The sequence below is a fragment of the Sceloporus occidentalis genome, unplaced genomic scaffold (assembly GCF_023333645.1).
Source record: "Sceloporus occidentalis isolate IW3139 unplaced genomic scaffold, rSceOcc1.0.p SCAF_1, whole genome shotgun sequence".
NCBI lineage: Eukaryota > Metazoa > Chordata > Lepidosauria > Squamata > Phrynosomatidae > Sceloporus > Sceloporus occidentalis.
This window is the reverse complement of record NW_028316981.1, coordinates 178,222,916-178,247,362: the sequence shown is the minus strand read 5'-3', so window position 1 is coordinate 178,247,362 and position 24,447 is coordinate 178,222,916. Positions and strand designations below refer to the sequence as shown.

Genomic DNA, 24,447 nt, shown 5'->3' with positions numbered 1-24,447 from the left:
TTTCCTCCCCCGCGGCGCCATCTTGATCCGTGCCAGTTTACACAGTGTGCACCACAATGACATCCCTCATTTGCAGGGCCCAAACAGCACTGTGCAAAAGGGGCATCATAACGCTGCACCTCAGCAGTTATGGCGCCCCTTCTATGCCACAAAAAGAAGCCTCTTTTTGCTCCGTGCACAGGCCGCGCTGTGTGGCTTCCACGGCCTGCTTCCAGGGCTCAAAGGGGCAGTGTTGATCATTATACGCTGGGGTTCGGCTCCAAGATCCCCTGTGGATAAGAAAATATGTGGATGCTCAAGTCCCATTAAATATAATGACATAGCAAAATGGTGCCCTTTATAAAAAATGGAAAATTAAGGTTTGATATTTGAAATTTATACTTTTTTAAAAACATTTTCAAACCGTGGATGCTTGAATCCATGTATAAGAAATCAGTGTATATGAAGGGCCGACTGTAGTTCCACCTGTGGAGATATTTTAGTACACTGTGCTATAATAGGATCTCAGCGAGGATATATTAATAGGCTGGTTCTTATCACAGTTGCATTCATAACAAAATAATCCTCCTCAGAAAAGTCTCCCACTCCTTCCAAACTAGCTTTCAGATATGCAGAATGTGATGCTTTGAAGCCATAAGCTGAACAGGTTAGCTTCTTGGCAGATCTGTATCATCTTTCTCAGGCCTTTGATGGTTTACAGCCCATCTGGATATTTATGTAACCAGTAATACTTTGATCTTGCATGCACAATTATATATGTGGCCTGAATATTATACCGTCGGCTTTTCTTATACACGGATTTTTTATACATGGTTTGAAAATGTTCAAAAAATGTATAAATTTCAAATATCAAACCTTGATTTTCCATTTTTTATAAGGGACGCCATTTTGCTATGTCATTATATTTAATGGGATTTGAGCATCCACGGATTTTGTTATCCACAGGGGATCTTGAAACCAAACCCCAGGGTATAACAAGGGTCAACTGTACTCTGAAAATGCATCTGAAGAAGTGAAGTGAAAGCCACAAAAGCTCATGCTAAATTTTAAAAATCTTAAGGTGCTGCTAGATTCCATCCTCTCCCTTCCCCCATTTCCATTTTATCCTGAAACAGATTTACATAGGTATCTACACTGCAGTAATCACACAGGTTGATACCACTTTAAATGCTGTAGCTCTGTCCCAAGGAATCCTAGGATGTGTAGTTTTACAAGGTCTTCATCCTTCTCTGCCAGAGAGTGCTGGTGTCTCAGAAAACTACAAATCCCATGATAAATGTAGGATGGAGCCATGGCAGTAAAAGTGGCGTTGAATTGCATTATAAAGGAAGGAAACCAAGATCTTTCCTCTTACACATTGTAACCATTTGTCCATGTCACAGATCAGGTATGAGGAGAAAGACAAAATTCAATAAATTATACTTCTGGAAATAGTCTGAAAAGGGTAAGTAGTCCTAGGTAAAATCACCAATTTAAGTATGGCCATCCTGCCAGACCAAGTTAGAATCCATTTTCCTCTTCCTTTGGTTTTTTGTTTAATTTTGTACAAGTGGGGTCCCTAATTCCAATAAATAAATTAATTTTATTATGTTTTTTCAGGATTATCACTGTCAGGTAGCATATCAAAAAATGGATTAAAGGAATTCTGGTAACATATTGTATGGTGGTTTTCTCTACCATGGAAAGAGGAAGTCTCAAAAAAGTTGAGATAAGTTGATTGATAGACCAGACAGCCAGCCATAGCCTTAGATGATACTCAGGATGTTAGGTATCTCTGTTCTTGGGTTCAAGACAGATTCAAAAAATACAAATAAAGCAATGGTTCTCAGCCATAGAGGCTCCAGATGTTGGATGGTTGAATTTTATCTCCCAAGATCTCTGATCCTTGGCTATTCTAGCTCAGGTTTTAGGAGGCAAAGTCTATCAGCCTCTGGACATCACCTGCTATCTCCCTCGGTTAAGAAGTACTGATCTAAAGGCAAGAAAAGATTTATGCTTATTTTTATATTAGATTATGATTTAACAGATACATGGTAATGATGCCAACATCCACAAGAATATGTATTTCATTTCTCCCACCTCCACAAAATGGCTCATAAATACTAAGTAGATTAATTCAGCTGTGAATTTGACCTCCCTAAAGCAACACTGCTTCTGTCTTTCCGAAATCTGTTCTCCACTGGAATTAAAATCACATGCAGATAAAAATTAAACGCCTCATTTAAAAGAAGTCAAACATGAAAGATGAGTATTTCTTTCTCATTTCTTTTCTTCTTTTTTTAATTTTAATGAGAACAAATTACAAGTCATCCCACTTGAATGTCCTGTGGGAGGCAATGAAAGTAGATTTCTCAGGAAATAACACAATATTCTTATATTTAAAAAGATGAAGGCACCTGCAATCAGTGTCTGGAAAAAGAAAGAACAAGTAGCCAATCATTAATGCTCTGAAGTACATAATGGTTGGCAATCCTCCCTTTTATTATAAGACATCCCACCCACTTCGAAATACATCTTGGAAAATCAGATACCTTTGTGTCTCTAAACACACTGGCTAGCATTCTGTTAGTGATTCTTGTAGCATTAGAGTATGCTCTATTTTTGGTCGTTGTGGAAGAAGAAATTCAATACCTGCCTCAAGCGATGACCCCAAGTACCACAAGACTCAAGCCAGTGGGCTCCCCAACGGAGAGCAAGAGGTGGTAGAGAAATGTGTGGCTACATTCTTATAGCTGAATATACAACAGCAAATGCATCTTCCAGGATCTCCTAGGTGTCAGAAGCTGATGGGTATCCTACTATGGGGACACAGATAGAGAATCCTCTGCTGCCCTGAACTAGCCACTAAATTGCTGGATTTGGGGGGGGGGGGGGCAGCAGCATGAGATTTTGGAGGTTGTGGGGGATAAGAAGGGAGAGGGGGCATAGTTCCACTTAGGCAGAGGTTTATGGTCTGTTCCAATGCAGGCCCTCACTGACCGTGACAGTCAGAACTAGAAACTAGGTATCATTTCTCAAAAATATTAATGTTTCCCCTGCTGCAAAATCCAAAGTCTCCCAATCGAAACCTGTATTTTCCTCCTGAAACACTTTAACTAGCATCTTGTTAGGGAGCTAGATCATGATGAACCTTCTCAGGATTATGTAAGATTGAACTGCACCATTGCGCAATGTTCATATTCTCAAGAGGGGCACACAGACATAGCCACATCTCTGGGATTACTGTGCAAGTGAAACCACCATAGTGCCACAGATCGCATTGCACAACAGTGGGTCCCATTGCATATTGGGGTCTCTCACACAGTGTCTCATTATGCAGCAGGGTCTCCCATTGTGCAAAGGGACACCACAAAAGTTTTCCTGATATGTATTATTGCAGTTCATTACAAGGGCTGTGCGACATGTCAGAGACATCGTTCTGCATGCACCTTCAGGTCACCTGTCAACTCATGCTGACCCCATGAATTTCACAGGATTTTTTTAAAGCAAGGAATCCTCAGAGATGGTTTTTCAATTCCTTCCTCTAAATGCAGCCTACAGCACCTAGCTGTAGCTACAGCACCAATCTGTTACTCAAAATACCATGGTCCCAAGAGGGAGATACTTTTGAACTTTTGTTTACTTGCAAACATAGATATCACGCACACAATTGTTTCTTGGAGATGGTAAACTGAGTTTGCTTGGTCAGCTGTGGATTCCTGTAGTGGCAGGAATTTGGTTTAGAGGATCCTTGGAGTACCTTCCAAGCCTACGCTTCTGTGATCCTGTAAATTCTGTACTGAGGAAGACTTTTGGCAACTAAGAATCAACTCTTTTATGCCGGAGCCATGCTGCATTACTGATTATTTTTGCTATATTTTTTGTTGTATGTTATGGCACTGTAATTTTCAGCAATTTAATTTGCCCTGAATAATGTATAAAAGGAGAAGAATAGAAGTCTCTGTATAAACAATACCTAGGTGCTACCTAGGGCTAGAAAGAAAATCCTCAGTTATTCATTTCCCAAGAGTTTCTTTTAAACAGTGTTCCGGACAATCTTCTGGGAAGAATAAATGAAAAGAGAAACCTTTGAGGTTGGTATCCATATCTACAAAGTACTTGTATTGTAGGCATACATCTTGACATTCAATTGGCGCCCTCCTGAGAACCTCTTATCCTACTGCTTCCAAGCTAGCACAAAGCTAGATATATGGCTGCCTCAGGTTTTATGAGATCTCCAGATTCCCATGAAATCTCAAATCATGCAGGAACCACCAAATTCACGTAAATATCATAATTGCTGCCCATCACCATGAGATCAGGAGTTCCCTGTTGCACATGCCGTGAATGCACTCCTCAGAGGCAGCAGCAGAGAGGAGGAAGTGTGAACCCAGCCATACGCACAACACACAGCCCCACCTGCAGCATTTGCTATGTAATTTGAGACCGTGTTGTTGCATATTGAATGGTCAGGGATCAATCTGTTGTGAGGGGAGGGGAGTCCCATGATCAACGATAACTTTCTTTCCACACAGATTCAGGATCGACCTGCAGTCCATGTGCACTAAGGGTGGTTTTGGTGGGAGCTGATGTCTCAGTTCTCCCCCGTGCTTATAGCTGGTGCATGCTCTTCTCCTGCCCACATGGAATATTTCTTCATTGACACCCAAGAACACTTCGGGACTTTGAAAAACAGGGGAGAATTCTGCATCAAGGATAAAATTGTGCTAATTATTTGCTCTAGCATGAGAGGGTGATGTTGGAGTATTAGCACCAATGCTTATTTTGTAGATCTGTGTTTCTTTCCTTGAGAAGGGGGGTGCCTTCTATGGAGGAACACTGATGGATATCTCTATGGTCATTTGGTCAGTGTTGCTTCTGAAGAGGTCACTTCCCATACCCCTCCCTTTTCTGGGAGTCAATAAAGTTTATGGCCCTTTGTTCTCTGTCCTCTCCCTCTCTCTGCTCTCACCAAGCATGGACGCAAAACCAAGCTGTACTACTTAAGGATGTTTTTCTTCTTATCACACACATGAGAGTCAGCTCTAGGGACTCTTCTATGAAGAATAGTTTTCTCGACTGATTAGTTCTTTTTGTAGAGCCTAGATGTAGCAATAAAGTAAGGGGCTATACAGAACGCCCCATTACTGGCCAAATTAGAGCTGAGCAACCTCATGCCATGGCCCTGATCCAGCCTCTGGAGGGTGCAAAAAGAAGAAACAAAAAGCAGCTCCTTTTTGCTTCCTCCAAGGGGCTCCATAGCCACAGCAGTATGGCTTTATGATGCCCCTTTGGTGCTGCATCATTTGGATGCAGCACCGGAAGTGCGTCATGATGTCGCACACTGTGTGTACCAGTGCTCACCAAAATGGCACCCTGGGGGTTGGCTTAGGGCATCCAGCATGAGGACACTAAGCCCTGACTCCGCCCACAGGCCGGCACTTTCTGCCGGTCTGTATAGGGCCTAAGTTTCTTTTTACCTACCAATGTATTCTGTTTATTTGCCAGAAGCTCAGATCTAGTTGTTTTTACCAAATACCTGTGGAGTAAACATTGTGTTGATGCTGCTGCTGCTAAACTAATTTAACCACAAATAACCAAAACCGTAATAGTTTTATGACAGGTGAAATAGCTGTTTGTCCTCAACAACTATGCTGAGTGTGGATATCACTCACACAACTTTCTCAGAGTATTTTACCCTTTGAAAAGGCATTTGGAACGCAGTGCTCATTTGGATATCCCAGATTTCTGTAGATACATGCGTGGATGTAGCTATGTTGGGGGAGGGATAAATGAATGCCACCAAAGAAGAATTCTGCTCCCTCTGAAAGCTGACATCCTGTATCAGGAGATATAGCTCCAGAGACACCTCTATAGCACTGTCTCCTGGCGCTACCTCCCAAAACCATCCTTTTCAGCAGTTCATACCTCCCCAACAGAGCCACGTCTGTGCTTATTGAGGGAAAGATGAGCGAAGATGCATGCAGCTATCTTTCTGTAGCTCACCTGCAGATGTCTGTTGCAGCACATTCCACCTGCTGGAAGAAAGTGTTGGTATAATATACCTTTAAACAACAGAAAAATGTTTTTATTGACTGAATTATGACTCATAGCCAACATTCCATATTAGTGGATCAGGAGACTGGTTACATGTCAGATGACAATTGACAGTTGAGAATTGACAACTGGAACGTTTGGTTGGTTGTGAGCTATTACTGGAGCAGCAGGTTATTGCTGTCAGCTACTGTGTTTTAGTTTGTAGCGATGAAACAGACATTGAAGTTGATTGAAAGTAAGAGAAGAGTGTGTATTTATGTATGCTGTATTATATTGTACCTATTGTAACTGAAGATAAAAACCTCCAGGTCTTTGGATGAATCAACTGTCTGTGATTGTTTCTTTTAAGTGTGAAAAATGGTCAGTGCAGTGCCAATACCAATAGCTTGTTTTTATACTCTGCTGTGTACATTGATTTGGCTGTAGCTGGGTGATTTTTACCCACACTGCATCAGGAGTTGGCCTCCCCGAAATTTAATATACTGGCTGACAGAAAGCTGGTCAGGCAGGCTTGGGGGAGACCTTTGGTCACTGAATTTTTGATAACTGTAAAAGAAAATTGTGATAGAAGTAAATTATGACTATGTAACTATGGGATGTGCTGGTTAAGACACCAATTCTGATGGTCGAAAGATCTGAAGTTTGGCAGTTTGAGGCCCGAGTGCTACGTGATGGGGTGAGCTCCTCTCACTAGTCCCAGCTTCTGCCAACCATGCAAATGCAAGTAGAAGGTAACAGCGTTCGGTACAGTCATGCTGGCCACATGACTAGTAGAGCGAACAATGCTGGCTCTTTGGCTTAGAAACAGAGGTGAGCACTTCCCCCTACAGTCGGTTATGACTAGATAGTCATCTGCCTTTACCTTTTTATGACTATATAACTACTTAACAGGAGGCCAAATGAAATTTTCCTTGATTCTCCACATTTCTAGCATTGCAGAGAGTGAGAAAGTGAAAAATGGTCACACCTATGACTTTTGTATTTCCTATGTTCACATTCCCTTGGTGCCCCTTTTTCCTGGATACATAATCTGTGTTTTTAAATGTTCAACTGATATTTTACATTACAGGTTGAGTTTCCCTTATTCAAAATCCTTTGGACTAGAAGCGTTTTGTTTTTTGGAGCTTTTCAGATTTTTGAATATTTTCAAATACATAATAAGATATCTTGGAGGTGAGATCTAAGGAGATTATTACAATGATGCCCCATTCCTGTCTCGTCCTTCCTGTGTGATCATGGGAAGGACTTTCAGATGATATCGCTCTTATCTATACATATCTTGTTTGGAAAGTCCAAGTGACAGTGATCACGTGAAATATTTTCATATGAAGTCACACTGATCCTGTCATTGTCATGTCATTGTCCCGTCATTGAAATGGCATTGCCTGAAATTATGCATTAACAGGAGTTCACCTGAATGCAATGCCACTTCAAAGACAGAATAATGACAGGATCAGTGTTACATTATGAAAGGCTTTTGCATGATCATTGTCATGGACGTGAGAAGGACGGGAGAGCGAGCGTGTCCCTATCCCATTTGTGTGTGATAATCTCCTAAATCTAAACATAAATTTCATTTATATTTCATATACACCTTATACGCATAGTCCAAAGCTAATTTTATATACAATATTTTAATAATTTTGTGCAGAAACAAAGTTTGCATACATCACAAAGCAAAGGTGTCACTATCTCAGCCATCCATGAAGACAATTTTGGATTTTGGATTATTTAGGTTTTTGGAATTCCAGAGAAAGGAGAGTGTAATGCCAGAAATTTGGGGAACTGAAGGAAAATTTCGGGGGGGGGGGGACAGAGTTACTGGAGGAGCAAAGCCCTCATTCTCCTCATAGCAGGGCAGATTAAAACTGGATATATCCACACATGTGACGTGTTCAACTTCAACATTTCCTCCCGCAATCAAAAGATGTGGAGCATCTTTTGAGAAAGTGCCATCCATTTGCTATCACAGTTTGTCAGTTCTTAAGATCTCACTGGCGACTTAAAAATAACACTTGCTAAGAGAATGGTCACTGGGCAATCTTCTTACAACCTGGAGTAGGACACCCAGGGACACAGAAACTCTTGGCACTCTGCAGGCACCACTTCCCAGAGAATGAAAATTGTTAATCTTGTCTTTTTCTACCTGCTCATTGTAACAAATAAATCCAAAATATATGATGTTTGTGACCTCTATTACACACTGAAATTTCTAGGGATGGACCCTTATAGAAGAATCTACGCAGAACAGTGTGAGTACCATCTATTAAGTACAAAATTTCTGTCCATGATTAGGATGAAGCTTGATCCATTTTGGTTGGGCATATGGTTTCTCTGCCCTTTATTGAACAAAGTGATATTCAGTATATTTATCTTTTCTTGTTTAGTTTTTTAAAAAGTTATAATATTTCACTGGTGTTGGTGACCACTCTCAAATAATATGGAAAAAACATTTTTTTTAAAAAAGGAATTCTGTATCTATCAAACTAGAAAGATTCAAAGAAAGCAATGAGAAATCTGAAATACATTAGAAACTCCAAAGATGTTTGGAGAGTTATTAGCTGTTTGTATATACTGTATGCTATTTTTACAATGGTGGAAAAAGAAAGATTCAATTTTAGACTTATGAATGTTCTTAAAGACTGTGGATGGTTAAAATAAGCATTTTGATTGTATTTAAACTGAAACTAATGTTGATATTTGAGTACATTTTTAAAAAAAAAATCCTATTTCAATGTTTTAGAAATGATGTTAGGAAATATAGGCTAGGTCTCCCTTATTGAAAATGCTTGGAACCAAAAGTATTTTGGATTTCAGACTTTTTCAGATCTTGGAATGCCTGCATTTGCATGTATGTGCATATATGAGAGACCTTGGCGATTCGACCCAAGTCTAAACACAAAATTCATTTATGTTTCATATACACCTTACAAACATAGCTTGAAGGTAATTGAATTTAATATTTTAATTGTTTTGTGAATGAAACAAAGTTTGTGTACACTGAGCCAACAAAAAACAAAGATGTCACTATCTCAGCCACCCATGGATTTTGAGATTCTAAGACTCAACCTTTCAAGCTATGATGTGTATCTGATTGTCACTCTCTACTTCTCTGCTAGATGTCTGTGCAGCTGATTACTCAAGTAAACTTGACACATTTTACTATGAGAATACAAAAGGCATTCCACGCTATGGGATATTCCAGCTGAGTGGCCTTGAATGGTGTGATAATGGGAGACATAAATCTCCAAACAGATGCAACATATCCTGCGATAGTGAGTGGTTTACTTTTGTCTTTGCCTTTGGATGCTGAAGAGGAGAACAATTAACAATTATCAAATAAGAAAGCCATTAAATTGTATGCCAAGTAAGCCATTGATCCTAATTCCAGATATGAGAGATTTGAATATACTCTCCCCATGGTAACTGAAAGCCACGATTGGACTGGAGTAAGTGAAATGATGAAAATCGATATAAAATAAATAATGCAATAAAAATAGATGGACTTTATAATCATGTTATGACTATAGATACTTCTTAATATTTGAAGTATGATTATGTTTAGTTTACTCATAAATATTTTTATATAGTTTATATTATCTGGTGATCATAATTTAGTGCATATTAACAGAAAAACTCAAGAGAAGGAAGAAGAAAAGAAAGGATATAATATTGGTGGGTTTTTTTACTCATTGAATTATATATACTGCTTTGAATTTTTGTATATAATCTGTTTTTCTTTTACTGTTTTGTTTTAAAGATTTTTATAAATCAATAAAGAATATTTTTTTAAAAAAGCCACTTTACTCTTTTTCATTGACACTCCCTTCCTTATCTTTCTTTTATATATCCTTGGGATTTGTTCTCTATTAACTTCCTTCACAGTGTTTCTGGATGATGATGTCACAGATGATGCATTGTGCGTTAAGAAAGTTGTCGCAAGCACATTGGACATGAGAGCTTGGTGAGTGGCATCAGCCGCCCTACTTCTAAGAATGAAGGCAAAATAATGACAGAGGTGGGGCAAAAACCATTATTTAACCAAATCAAATGAAATTGATAAGCTTTGATGTTGAACCCCATTTCTTTGGGGTGAAAAGAGGCATCCCCTCACAGATAATCCTGTGTGTGTATTACATGCCAGTGATGCCATTCTCTTGTGAAAAGATTAAAAGGAAAAATCATGTGAGACAGAGAGAATTAACTTGTTGGATTTTCGATTAAATTTGATTATATTTTACTTTACTTTGTAAATAGCAGAATTGTGGTTATACTGTCTTGGATATAAGGTAACGTAACAAAAAAAATTTATTTTCTGAAACATTGTAACAAAGCAACTTACAACAAAAATAATTTAAATTTCATTATATTTAAAATGCAGCTATCTCTCTCTCAAGCACAGAAGACCCAATTCCTATTGTGATCCTAGTGTAAATGGAGGCTGTAACTCTCTCCACACACACTGTGGCCAGACCCTGATTGGTGTACCAAAAGGTGACCCACTTGTCTCAAGAGATCATTTCTGGCAAAATTTGCAGGTGCCAGGGATTCAGCCTGAATTGGTTCCACAGGGTGACAAAGGATTAGGTCCACCTACGCCGTTATCATAATTTAGATAATATTCCCCAAATGTGAGAAAGAGGGAGAAAGATTTGAGTGTTAGCTACTTTGAAGCATTATCATGTTTACTCTTAGACATTCCTTAAGCTCAAAGGAAACTGATTGAAACACTATCTACCCTATAGACTCTCAGCTTCCACCAGTTGTTCACCCCTGCCATAGAGTGATGAAAATCATCAAGAGCCCTGGGGAATTCATTGAGGAGACTGCTAAAAGCAATCTTTAGCATACTGTTCTGGTAATACTTTAGTTTTTGTAGCCAATGAATCCATCAGTGACTAGAGACATTTTATTAAGTTGAGCTGATGGCAGCTGCAGTCTTATGTCACTTTTAGCATACTGATGTAAATTTCTCCCTTTATTCTTCCCATCCCTAAACTGAACGGAGAATTATATTACAGTGGGCCCTCGCCTTACGCGGGGATCCGTTCCGGATCCCTCCGCATAAGGCGAATTCCGCCTATGCTCAAGCCCCATTGTAAACAATAGGGCTTGTGCACGGCGGCGCGGCGGCACGCGGGGCGCAACGGGCGCATGCACCCATTCAATTGAATGGGACGCGCCGCCCTTTCCGCCCCGCGGCTTGAGCACGTATGCTCAAGCTGTGTAAGGCGCGCCCGTGTATGACGCGGGCGCGCTGTACTCTTTTGTTCCCCTGTAGAAAGCAAGACATTTCATTGAGGTCTCCCCTCACAAAGAAGCAGAATTATTCCTGATAAATTCCTGAAGAATGAGGGTTATAAAACATTCAGCTGGCTTTTCCTCCATAACTATTCTTACAATTACAATAAAACACCATAAAATTCTGGTGGTGACTGTACAGAGGCATAAAACACTCAGCTATCTGTCCCTTCTATGGGTCTAACAAGGAAGGATGGCCTATTCCTCCCTCTCCCCCTGCCCTCCTGCAGCCCAGTGGTGTAATTCAAATTGCCTTGACTGAAACTGACACAATTAAAATAGCTGAAACACTGTCATCTTTATTATTTAAAAGCAAAAAAGTCATCAATGACTTTTCTTTTTCAGAAATGGAAGATGTTTGCAATATGAAATATAATCTATAATTCTGTTTAATTACATGCAATATAATCTTACTATTCCCTCCCCTCTCCTGCCCCTTTAGGCCAGTCTATAAGAAATACTGCACTCGAATTATGGTCAATCGTTATTATCTAAGTTGTCTTTTTGGAAGGCCTGTGCTTTCATCACAAAAAAAGGAAGGAATTCAAGCGAAGATGGCTTCTGGCCGGAGACGTCAGATCCAGGAAAGTCCAGAGCAAAGGAGGCTGGCTCCAAAGTCTTCCAAATGTTTAGACTCTCAGGAAGACTTTTAACATTTTGTTGTTGTTGTTGTTGTTTTGGTACAATCTTTTACAGATCTGTAATCTCCTGCAAGCTTTCTATACATCTAGAGTGAGCAACTTATGACCCTGTAGATGTTATTGGACTGCAGAACACATCATTCTTTACCATGTCTTCTGCTGACTAAGGATGATGGCAGTTGCAGCCCATTTACATCTGAAAAGCCACACATTGTCTATCCCGCCTCTAAATGTAAACACCAAACAGAAAGGAAGGATTAGAGGAGGGGAGGAGATGTTGTTCTGTGACTGGCAGCTTTAACTTCCAATCTGAAGAGAGTGCTGTGTGACTTACAGTGGCAGGGATTTGAATTCATTGTCTGGTAGGTGAGACCAGAGGATCCCAAGTGAAAGCTTCACTCTTGTCATGCTGCCCTGTATAAGGGAGTTCCCCGGTGTGCCAGCATCAGTTGGCTTGAGAGCTTCATCCTTTCAAACACAATTCATTCATAATTCATTCACTTAAAATCAATATTTGTACAAATAACTGTCACACAATATATATACCCCACACACCTTCATGCCACCAATCTCTGAAGATGCCAGCCCCAGATGCAGGCGAAATGTCAGGAATAAATTCTTCCAGAACACGGACACATAGCCTGAAAAATCCCACAAAAAACTGTCATTTCCATTAATTAATTTATTAACTTCTTTGTTCATTGACTTCATATAGCATATCTCATCTTCCATTAAGATTCCATAACAATTCAGACTCTATTCACTTCCTTGGTTCAGTGTTTATATGAGCAAGTACTTAATAATCCAAAATGTTAGGTTTAAACTCAGCCTTTTATACAGATATCTTAAATCCAGCTTTACCATATATCTTTATTTGTCTTCTTTACTACTCTTTACTCTTTACTTCACTTTACTCTTTTCTTGTGTCCTAATACAACAGGCTTATAAATGAACAGAAAGAAAAATGAATTCTGCAAATATTTAGATTTTAAAGGAAATAGGCCATTAGCTCATTATATTTCTCCTTCATTCTTCTCTTTTAATGTGAGTCATACACTTCCGAGCTGTTAAAAGCATTTTCTCCCACCATTAGGAAATGTTGCTCTTAATAAGTGTTTACTTACAGTTTATTACTTTCAGTTTCTGGCAATTTAAATAGTTTTAGAATTGGTTATCGATAATAGTTCTTGTCCCAAGGCACTGCTATGTTTCCATTTTTTCCCCCATGAACTTCAAAAGAAAATAAAAAGTTACTTTAAAAAGTTGGCGGTAGCTCTTAAGCTGATTCATGGTTTCAGACACACACAGCGATGGTTCTTGCTTTCAACTTCCTCTGCTTGGTTCACCATCTTTTTGTTTTTCTTTCCCCTTCTCCACCCCGAAGACATTTAGAATAGAAGGGTGAAGTCAGGGACAAGTCTCTGGGAGCCCCTCTGCTCCTTCCATTCCAGGGACAAGATTTAACCCACCATTACATCTCTTGGCTGTGTTTTTTGCCCCATATGGAGGGTATCTCATGGGAGCTTCTCAGGAGATATTCTGTTGAGCTGCCGTGGCCAACTGGAAGTCTCAGAAATCCTTGAATTTTTCTTTAATAAAACTGGGAAATATTTGTGGAGTCAAAGGCTTTCATGGCCAGCATCCATAGTTTTTTGTGGGTCTTTCGGGCTATGTGGCCATGTTCTAGCAGAGTTTATTCCTGACGTTTCACTAGCATCTGTGGCTAGCATCTTCAGAGGCTGGCTTCTCTGAAGATGCCAGCCACAGATGCTGGAGAAATGTCATGAATAAACTCTGCTAGAACATGGCCACATAGCCCGAAAGACCCACCAAAAACTATGGGAAATGTTTATTTCTTACATGTCTTCTTACTAGGGTCAGTTATCAGTTTTAGGTTTTGCAAAATGAATGGAGTTTGCTAATATCATAGAAACTGTGTGTGTTAAGAATTAAAGAAAGTGAAGTAATAGGGGGATACAGGCATTGGTTTTGGAAGGAGAGGAAGTCAGTCATGTTTGGTAGGTTTTATTAGGGTGTGTGTGTGTGTGTGTTTTATGGTAAGATTGTTGTTTTGTTTTGTTTCTAATTTTTGTATGGTTGTGTGTGTGTGTGTGTGTGTGTACACATATTATTGTGTTATTTGTGTTCAATAACATTTTTTTAAAAAAAAATGCTCTAGACCTACATATCTGAGACACTCTGGAATAGAAAATGGTAGTTGGAAAGTGTGCAAGGGTGACAGGTATGCTTACATAAGGCCTGGCCCAAGTCCTCCTAGGCAAATGAGTTTCATTTTAACTGACCCTGATTTCTGAGGGTGAAAGTGGATATCTTTCTTTATGAGAACAAGCTATGCTTCCTCCCCCGGGGTTTACTGTGGGCTGTGATGAAAGCAGATTGGTGTGGAATGTCATCATATCTGCTTGCTGTTTTTAGAAAGTAAATGGAAATTATTTTACCAGATAAAGGGGAAAATGGCATTTCTGTATGTACCCTAAATTTTGGAGGAACACCATGGCCTGCTGTCCTCCCACTACATTTAACACAGAAACTGCACCTTGGGGAACTAAAGAAACCTATATCTCAAAACACAAGCTGATGCAGACTAGAGAAAAATGTGTGGAGTGTGGGGGGGGGGAGTATATGCATGCACACTATATGCCATTTCCAGAAATCCAAATATTGCCTTGAGAATCTCATAAGCAGACTCTTCTCTGAAACTCTTAATCAGTGTGCTTCTATGTGCATGAAGAGTCCTAGGATGCATCCACACTACACATTTACAGTACTTTGATACCACTTTAATTGCCATGGATATCTCTTATGAAATCATGGGCTTTGTAATTTGGTTAATTCTCTTAGAATTCTCTGACCAGGATCTCTAATGATGATGTTGAGGTGAAGTAAACTAGAGAAGTCAAGTTCCTCACCAAATTGCAAACCCCAGGATGCCAAGGAAGGAGCCATGGAAGTTTGGAGTGGTATCCAACGGTTATAACTGTAAAATAACCCATGACCCTGATACCTGAAGCCTTTTGCCTGCAAAGCTCAAATGAAGGCAAAGATCATCTTATCTGTATTTGTTTCTCCCCAAGGAGTTTTACTCAATTCTTCCATCTCTCCCTGATTTTAACTATGTCCTGTCATGGAAGCAATAAAAATCCGTCCTTGATTGGCTTCTACAGCTCCTCCAAAGCCATGGACCTCTCCTTAGGAAGCTAGGAGTGTACAGCAAAGAGAAAGATGTTTTAGCTTCCTCCAAGTAGAAATGATGGCAATAATTCAGTTGGAACTGTTTTTTGTCTGAAAACAAGACAGTTAACCACTGATTGCCTTCAGTCAGTGCTACCATCTCCTTGCTAGCAAGAAGGAGGGAAGGAACCTTTAGAACAAGATCCTTTGGACAAGGATCCAGGCCCTAGCGTGTCCACTATGAACGCTAACAATTTGTGCAGACTTTGGCAACAAACAGCTTTCTTGTCTTATGCATCAAAGTCTAACATTCATATGTATTGAGCAACATGTCTAACAGAACACCATTCCATGGCTGTGGAAAGAGTGGTGGTGAATGGCTTCAAATGGTCAATAACTAGGAGTATTCTGGAACAAGGTTTTCCACAAGAAACTTTGCCTTGAGTCCCGAGGGCAGTGCCACACACTGCAATTCCTGCGGGAGATATGGATAACACTGATAATGCATTTTCAGCTGATAGAGCAAGTGGATTTCACACTTCCCATGAATGGTCAGTTAATAGACCAAAATGATAAGCTCAGGGGTGCAAATAATTACTTCGTAGCCAGCTGTTTGGCTGTCTTTCTGTCTGTCTGTCTTTCTGTCTGTCTGTCTGTCTGTGTGTGTGGCTGGCTGGCTGGCTGGCTGGCTGGCTGGCTTTATCAACAAGGATTTCTACCACAGTGTTGAGTTGTGCAGCTGCCCTGAATCTTGCAGTGCTACCAGATAAGGCTTTTGTGCTCCTTCATTCCTAAAAATTGTACTGGAGAGCCAGGTGACGTTGTCTCTCATTTACAAGCTGCAATCCAATTTCCCCTCAGGGTAGCACAAATATTCACATGCAGACACACACTAGGCTGAGCCATTTCACACATACACACATGGAAACACTGGAAGCTGTCCTGCATGCCCGTTCCATGATTCATGGAAAGCAGGCACGATATGTCCCAGATACCAGATGCAAAATTATTATGGCAGAGCTGCAATTCCTGGAGGGCCCCAGTGGATAACAATGCTAATGTCATCATTTCACATCTGGCTATGGAGAGGCATTTCTGTAGTCCTCTCTGCTCCTCATGAAGCATGAAATGGCCATGTAGGGCAGCTTCAAGAGTTAAAAGTTGGGCTGAGCAGCTTTGGACATGGGGAAAACCATAAGAATACCAACCCACACAGCAACCAAAGTAGGACAGCTGCATGCACAAGGGAAACTTATATGTGCTGATGTCTCTAACAGGAGGCCATCCATACTCTTCTTATGGTTTTTCCCATGAGAATCTGATATTGAATTTTAGCTGAACAATAATACTCTTTTGGTTTTAGTGATGGGGATCCTCTGCCAATGGCAACTGGTGGCTTATGTGTCAATGGAGTGGGGAATTCACTCCGGATTTTCTTCCACACTTTAAAGATGATGTTGAAAGTACAGAACCTTATAGTCAAAATAAGTTGATCACCCTGGACAGCTCTTTAAAATTTCAGACAAAAACCCAGGCTGGATTCACTGCCCCACTAACAGATGCCACTGCCCTGGAAATACCTTTACAGAAGCACCAGCTTTAAGCTACTGCAACTAGACAGCCTGTGAGCCCTCTCTGGATGACATAAGGTCACTACTTGCAATGAGAACAGGCAGCTCCTAGTCTAAAAATCACATGCTATAAAAACCCAGGACTCAGGCACAACACTTTCTAGGAACCTGCCATGATGAAGGCTCTGGATCTTGGCTTTCTCTACCTTCTCCTTGAAGTGAATGAAGCTATAAAGTATACAAAATGTGAACTATATGAAGAACTTCTGAAACATGGACTTGATGGTTATAATGGCATTGGCATAGGACACTGTGAGTTCTTTCTATTGGGTATTTGCAGCTTCTTTTCTGTTCTAGTATTCATTTAGACATCTTTTCTTCAGCATTTTTTTCTTGAATGGAGTTCATTGTACTGTATTTAACTGTTGTTTTTTCAGAAAACTATTTTTGTTGCTATATTGACAATTTATTCATAGATCATAGAAACATAGAATCATTGAGTTGGAGGAGACCACAGGGGCCATCCAGTCCACCCCCCTGCCATGCAGGAACTCTTAACCATCTCTTCTTCAGGCTAAACAAACCCAGTTCTCTAAGTCTCTCCTCATAAGGTATAGTTTCCAGGCCCTTCGCCATTTTGGACGCTCCCCTCTGGACTCACTCTGGACATGCTCTCTTGTACAAAGCTTAATTATTTCTTGTTACTGCTGAATTTAAATACTACTTCTTGTTCTTCCACAATGTTACAGAGGGGGTTCCATGACTATTTGCAAGTCTTCCACATTTTGAAAATAGGTCTAATGAACCCATAGATCCAAAATTGGGCACAGAAATACAAAATGCTTAAGGGAGGACCCAGCAATTTTTAGACACTTTTTGGAATGTTTACACTGGGATGGGCAACTATAGAAGGCACAAGAGTCAAATTTTAGCCTCCTACCACAAATGGGTTCATTTGTGGTCTTCCATGAAGATACATGCCATGATCTTCCAAAATCAAATGAGATCTGGTGCCTTTAAGGGTTTTAATACACTCGGGGGGGGGGGGGATGGAGAAGCTTCCCCCACTGCAACTGCAAAGGCTCCCTTTCTCCTGACAGCACCCAAGGGTCACCTCACAGTCCCTGAAACAGAGTGAAATGATCATTACCAGCCAACAGTTTGTGAATGAGATGGTGAATCCACGCAGGGAAATGGCAATATCCTTATCTTGATTTCTTTCCCATTTCTCTGTAACCTCCGCTTGCATTATCTTCTCATTCATAACATGTTGTAAGACTTTGTGATGGATTTTTACATGGATATCTGTGCACTTTGAAATTCATGTTCCCTAGTGTAATTATGGCTGCCAAAGTTGAAACTGGACTCCTTTACCTTAACTTTGTTTTAGAAGGTGTTGCTTGTCGCACGGCCATGTAACAAGCAACCCTTGCTGAAATTCTCTCTTTTATATTATCATTAAAGGTACAGAGCCCTCTCCGGTTTTCACTTTGGAAATCCTATTGTGCATGTTTTTATGTATCTTACCTAATGTACACGTTCTGACTAGGACACATATGTTCTTTAAAACAACAACTGTGCTTATATTAACTGTTTCCATTATGAAATATGCATTGTTGTGTGCAGTGATTTTTCTGAAATGCACAAATGTTTTCTGTGAATTTATTTTTCTGAGATTTCTCTCCATAAAATGTGAGGATTCACAAGGAGAGGTATGTTTCTTCTAACAATACACTTCAAGAGCTGTGAAAATATGGCTTTCATTAAGACTGTGAGTCCAAATTTGCCTGGCACATGAAAGTCTGGAGCTTAAATTGTACTGAAAAGTTCTGACTAGAGAAGGCCCATTACTATGTGTTGATTTCCAATTCAACAGTTGATTGAATGGGTCTACTGTAACTGAAAAGCCAGCATGGTGAAGTGGTTCAAATCCCGGCTCAGCAATGGAAACCCACTTGGGGAAGCCACACTCTCTCAGCCTCAGAAAATGGCAAAGGCAATCCCCATTTGAACAAATCTTGCAATGATAGGTTCACCTAAGAGTTGACACAAACTGGAAACAACTTGAAGCCACACAACAGCAACTGTTACTGGGACTTACCACCATGATTTCGGCCTGCATGTTGAAGTTGTCAGTGTCACGATGCTAAATATTTAAGTTTTGACTGGGCCTAAAAGATGAGTAATTTTAAAAAATGCAGCTTTCTGACTTCAGAATCTCATGTTTGAGCTGTTAGAAAACAAAACACACTGTGCATGTCCAATGTTCAGTTTGTGCTCTCCTTGCAGGGATGTGCTTGGCCTTGTTTGCCACTCAGTATGACACAAGTCACTATGAGTTCACACAGGGTCACCCATACTATGGAGTATTTTACCTCAGTGGCCGAACGTGGTGCACTAATGAGAGGCATCCCTCAAGGAACCTATGTAAAATAGACTGTGAAAGTAAGTGACTGCTTTATATATTTGCCTTATGAAATATTGCCAATATTTAAATCATTCCACTGGCTGCCAATTATTTTCCAGGCAAGGTACAAAGTGTTGGTTGATACTTTTAAAGATCTACATAGTTTGGATCCAGATTACCTATGGGATCACTTTCTCCCATATGAGCCACCCCAAACAATCAGGTCCTCAATGAGATATTTACATCAGTCACCCAAAAAATTTGGATAGGACTGCCTCTTCCAGCAGTCCTATCCAGATGATTTTTTTAGTTTAGTTTAAAAATATGAATTGATTTTTAATATGTACTGGATTTATATGCTATTTTAACTGATGTTATGTGTTTTAAAACTATTGTTATGTGCTTTTAAAATTAGTGTTATGTGCCCAATTTGTTTTTGTATTTTAATCTATTGCTGTTCCCTGACTCGATCCATAGGGAGCAGCATGTTGTTGTTGTTTAAAATAGACTTAGGAAAGTTAGACATTTTTGTTTGTTTCTCTAGTTTTTCTTAGTTTGCACACAAGTTCTTTGGGACATAACATTCTGCTGGGAAGGATTCTGTTCTTTCTAAGCACTCCTAGCATACAGAATTAATCTTTTCCCCATGTCCCTTCTCCCAATATGGCCATATAGTAGCCAGGGCAAGAGCCAACTGAGAAGCATCTAGCTATTTCCCAGTAACCTGGCACACAATGATCAAAGCATCTTCCATGACCTTCTGGTATTACTTCAGAGATCCTGGGGGATGACACCAAGCTATCAAAACATAATCAGACACTTCTCAATCACTTCAAACTCTCTCCCAGCCATGATATGGTCAAGTTGAAATGGGCTGGCAGGAGAACAGTGACTCCAATGGTTAGGGTTTGTTGTGCAAGAGAATCAATGAATACCTCCCTCCACAGAGACCATAAAAAGACACAGGCAAATATAAGTGAGACTTATGCCTGTGTATGTCACCAACAGGATGTCAGCCAATTTTTAATTTACTGACAAGGCAATTTGCATTTAAATTAAGGTCAGCAGGAACTGCAGAAGTTTGTTTAGGCACTGCTTAGTGTTTCCAGGAGACATAGGGTACTAGCCCCCTGGTTGCCATTAAATATTATTATTATTATTATTATTATTATCATTATTTTTCTCACATTTCCATACTCTTATAAAAATTAGCATTATCATCAAATATATATCATATACATAAAACATTAAACACACACACACACACACATATATATATATCAACACACATATATATACACACACACACACACACACACACACGTATATGCATCATAATCTTAAGGGTTTCTTCTGTTGTCTTCTACTCTTTGATCGCTACTGACTTCCATACAAGAAGGTCACGATTCATAATGATAAGCTTCAAATTATATAAAGTAGAAATGTTCAACACATTATACATACCTTTACATTATGACACACACACACACATCTTCCACGTAACTTCATCTTTCCTGTTGCCATGAAATCTTGAGCCACTGTCAAAATGCCACCCTCACTAAGAATCCCCTCTATGAGCACAAGCCAGAAGGATCTCTAGACCACTGCCAAGACCACCTTGGCTAGTTCAAGAAGGGAACCTGTGGCGGCAGTGGGATAGATGATATACTAGCAGCTTCTCCATTCTGACCTACTCAGAAAATTGACTTTTTTTCCTTCATGAATGTCTTCGTTAATTTCCCTCCCAGTGTTTCTAGATGACAACCTCAAAGATGACGTTGAATGTGCTAAGAAAGTTGCTTCCACCAAAGAGGGAATGCTGTCTTGGTAAGTGGCATCTGTAAAAGTGAAAAGTAGAAAGATGCAGTTGAAGATATTGACCAAGGATATTATGGGCTACGCCCGAGAGTATTCTGGCTCCAAATTTCTCCCAAATTGGCCCTTACCTTGCAGATTGGCTCTCTTCCCCCAGCAATGATGGCCAACTGTCTTCCCACATAGTCCCCATTTGTTAGCCAGCAATACTGCTGAGGTAAGAACAAGACACCCAGTCAAGCTATTGATGCTAGGCACCTTCATCTGATCTCAGAGTGACTCATGCCCACAGCAGTGGCACTTAGCAATTTGCAGGTACCACAAATGAAAAGGCAGCTGCCACCATCGGTGGAAGAGAGCCAAAAACCCACAGCAAATGGTATGCTATTTAAAGGCAGTTTAGGGGAAAGAAGCCCCAAACTTATATAAAATAAGAATATAAAAATTATGTTATATTGCTAGCATAATTGTCATCAGGAATTCTTTCGGCATTTATTCTTCCTCTAACTTGACTGTCTACAATGTCAGCTGCAACTGGAAATCCTGCTTAGCACTGCATGTCCTGAAGAACTGAGCCATAAAACATAAAAATTCAGTATATAATAAACTGGTTGATCTTCATTGTTGGGGTAAGAACCTATGTGTCTACAGTTGGCCCTCCGTTTTTGCGGACTTGAAGTCCGCGTCCCTCACTCCTTCGCAGGCAGGAAATTAAGGGGGACATTCAAGGCCTGTGCCACCATTCAAGCCAATGGGGCTTGAATATAGGGGGATTTCCATTTTCACGGGGTGTGTGTGTGTCTGGAATGGGTCCCCCACAAAAACGGAGGGACAACTGTACTTTGAGAAGAAGAATACTTGGTTTGAAAATATATTTTGTTCTAAATTAGATTGTTTTTTTAAAAGTCTTTTAACTGCAAAAAATTGTTTGTAATGAAAAATAACCCCTCCTGTTTTTTTCTGTTCTTTTAAGGAAACCTTTTTCAGATTACTGCAGACATCCAATGCCAGAAATAGTGTACTGGGAATGTATAACGGAGTGAAATACAGAAATCAGTGTAATACTACACTTTGACTATTCTACTCAATCAAAATAATTTATGATACTGCTACATCACATTCTGGTTTTTTGTCATTATTCACATCTAGTTGACACTGAATTATGGTTATCTTATGAATGAGAGAGGCCTCCTCTCCCAAGTCCCCATCATCAACCACTCTGCTCAGGTCTTGCCAGCTGCATTATAAAGAAGGCAGACTTGCAACCTGAGGATCTTTTGATATTTGAAATAAGTCTTCTGAATGAATCAATGAAACCTCAATTTTTAGAGAATATTTCTAAAGACTCTAACTTGTCTGGAAACATATATCAACTGAGTCCCTTCATGCAGCAGGGAAATCTATTCCAAAGAACCTCTAGCAATCTACTGAAATGTAGATATGCTCATTTCTACTGCGTTACCTGTACTGAAAAGATACAGGCGGGAAGGACAAACACAAATTGCATTCTACTTCATACTTCATACTAAGTTGGTTGGTTACTGCTCAAAAAAATGACATTACCAAGCTCTGTATACAACTTGCCACAATACATTGTTGTTTGTTGAAAATGGAAGCTGGTATCATCCTCAGCCACTTCAGAAGAGAGGAAGGGAGCAAATTTGTGCTTATAATGTTTGGTTTTCTGTCCAAACCAGGTCAAAAAAGATGCTACAGGAGTACTTTTCTGAACTGGAACTACATCAGGTCAGATATAGGGATTGTTAGTTGCTTTCAATTCCCATTCAAATCAGTGGAACACAAGCTAATTCTGATGAACACAACCCTATGGCTCCCAGAGCATCTTATGAATAGGAAATCTGACAGTCCTTGCCCTCAGGCTAACAATTGGGATAAGTCACCACACACCAGGGAAAAGATATAGGGAAAGAGTAGAGGGAACTTAGTACAGGCCCTGCCATAATGCCATGTCTAGTAGCTGCTCTCTCTGAAGCCAAAGCAATTTAGTTCAGAGCCAGATTAGGCCACTTAGCCACCTTTGGGGCCTTTTCACATTACACAATTATACCACTATCATGCCACATTACCTACCATGGCTGCATCCTATGGAATGCTGGAATGTGTAGTTTGGGCAGAGCCAGAGGATTCTCAATGCCCCTTCCTAAACTGCACATCCTAAGATTTTATGGGATGTTGCTATGGCAGTTCAAGTGGAATCATAGCACTATAATTATGTGGTGTGAAAGGGTTCCTGATTTGATTTGACCCAATCTGATCCAGATTCCCAGTACAATCCAGGGCAGAGTTAATTTTCTAGGTCATTCTGCTTACAATGCTGGACTCTTCAGCACTGGGCATTTGGGGACACAGTTGTGTGCAGAGTAGCAGAAGCAGCATTTGATGATTAGGATAACGCTCTAAAGAGCTATCACAGCCTCTGGCTGTCGATGAATAGTGACGGGAAAGAGGGGGCAACAGTGACATCAGGAGAACTTTAACTATCCCTGTGGTTTAACTTGTATCGGAGAGGATAGTATTTCAGCCTTGCAATAAAACAAGAAGTGCAATCTCACAGAGCTTTTGACCCAAAGTATTTCCTATCCTTCCCTCATCCCTTCATCCGTACTCTTTATCCATACAGCTTTCTTTAAGGCTGCATCCATACTGCAGAAATAAAGCAGTTTGACCCTGCTTTGACCTCCATGGTTCAATGCTTTAGAATTCTAGGGATTGTAGTTTGTCCTGGCACTAGAGCTCTCTGACATAGGACATTATCAGACAAGGGAAATTGGAAGTATAATCCAATGGCAATTCGAATGCAATCATGGGGTTTAACGTTATTGCGTGATAGACTACCACACGCAAATTCGGGCAATGGGAAGTCAGTCCGAGTGCAATCATGGGGTTTCACATTGCATGATAGACTGCCACACGCAAATTTGGGCAATGGCATACTATTTTCAGGCAATGGGAAGCCAGTTCGAACACAATTCGCATTCAGTTAAATTTGCTGAACTAGCAAATTCACGTAAATGCATTCTGGCCCCACTTTCTTTTCATTCGAAATTAAGAGAAATTCCTCCCATGTGATAACATCCATAGAAGGCTAAATATCTCACAAAACTACAGATCTCAGAATTCCATAGCATTGAGTCATGACAGCTAAAGCAAGGTCAAACTGCTTTATTTCTGCAATATGGATGCAGCCTGGGTGCTTTTTTTAAAGGTGGTAGTAAGTGAACAACGTTCAGATGAGGTTTGGGCTTCATTACCATGTTTCTCTCCCCAGAGTGTCTCAGAAAAAAAATTTCAAAGAGGGAGAAACTATCCGTTCTGTTCAAACACCAGTTCTGTGAATCTCCTGAAACGGATGCACTTTGGATCTGGATGAGTCCTGAATCAATTTGGGTTGATTCAGACATATTTGGAAATGGAGCTAAGCAAGGTCAGCCCTGGATGGGAGGCTGTCAAGGAATACCAGGTG

The 24,447-nt window shown here is 40.1% G+C and overlaps 2 protein-coding genes across 2 annotated transcripts; both read left to right on the top strand.

Moving 5' to 3' along the window:
- The first annotated feature begins 8,152 nt into the window (after positions 1-8,152).
- Positions 8,153-11,990, top strand: LOC149322846 (lysozyme C, milk isozyme-like). The gene is made up of 4 exons (XM_089533439.1): positions 8,153-8,288; positions 9,156-9,311; positions 9,922-10,000; positions 11,780-11,990. The coding sequence occupies exons 1-4, from the start codon at positions 8,153-8,155 to the stop codon at positions 11,988-11,990; spliced, it is 582 nt and encodes a 193-aa protein (XP_089389565.1).
- A 4,927-nt stretch (positions 11,991-16,917) lies between these two features.
- Positions 16,918-22,006, top strand: LOC149322845 (lysozyme C, milk isozyme-like). The gene is made up of 4 exons (XM_089509451.1): positions 16,918-17,053; positions 19,031-19,186; positions 20,897-20,975; positions 21,937-22,006. The coding sequence occupies exons 1-4, from the start codon at positions 16,918-16,920 to the stop codon at positions 22,004-22,006; spliced, it is 441 nt and encodes a 146-aa protein (XP_089365577.1).
- Positions 22,007-24,447: the final 2,441 nt, after the last annotated feature.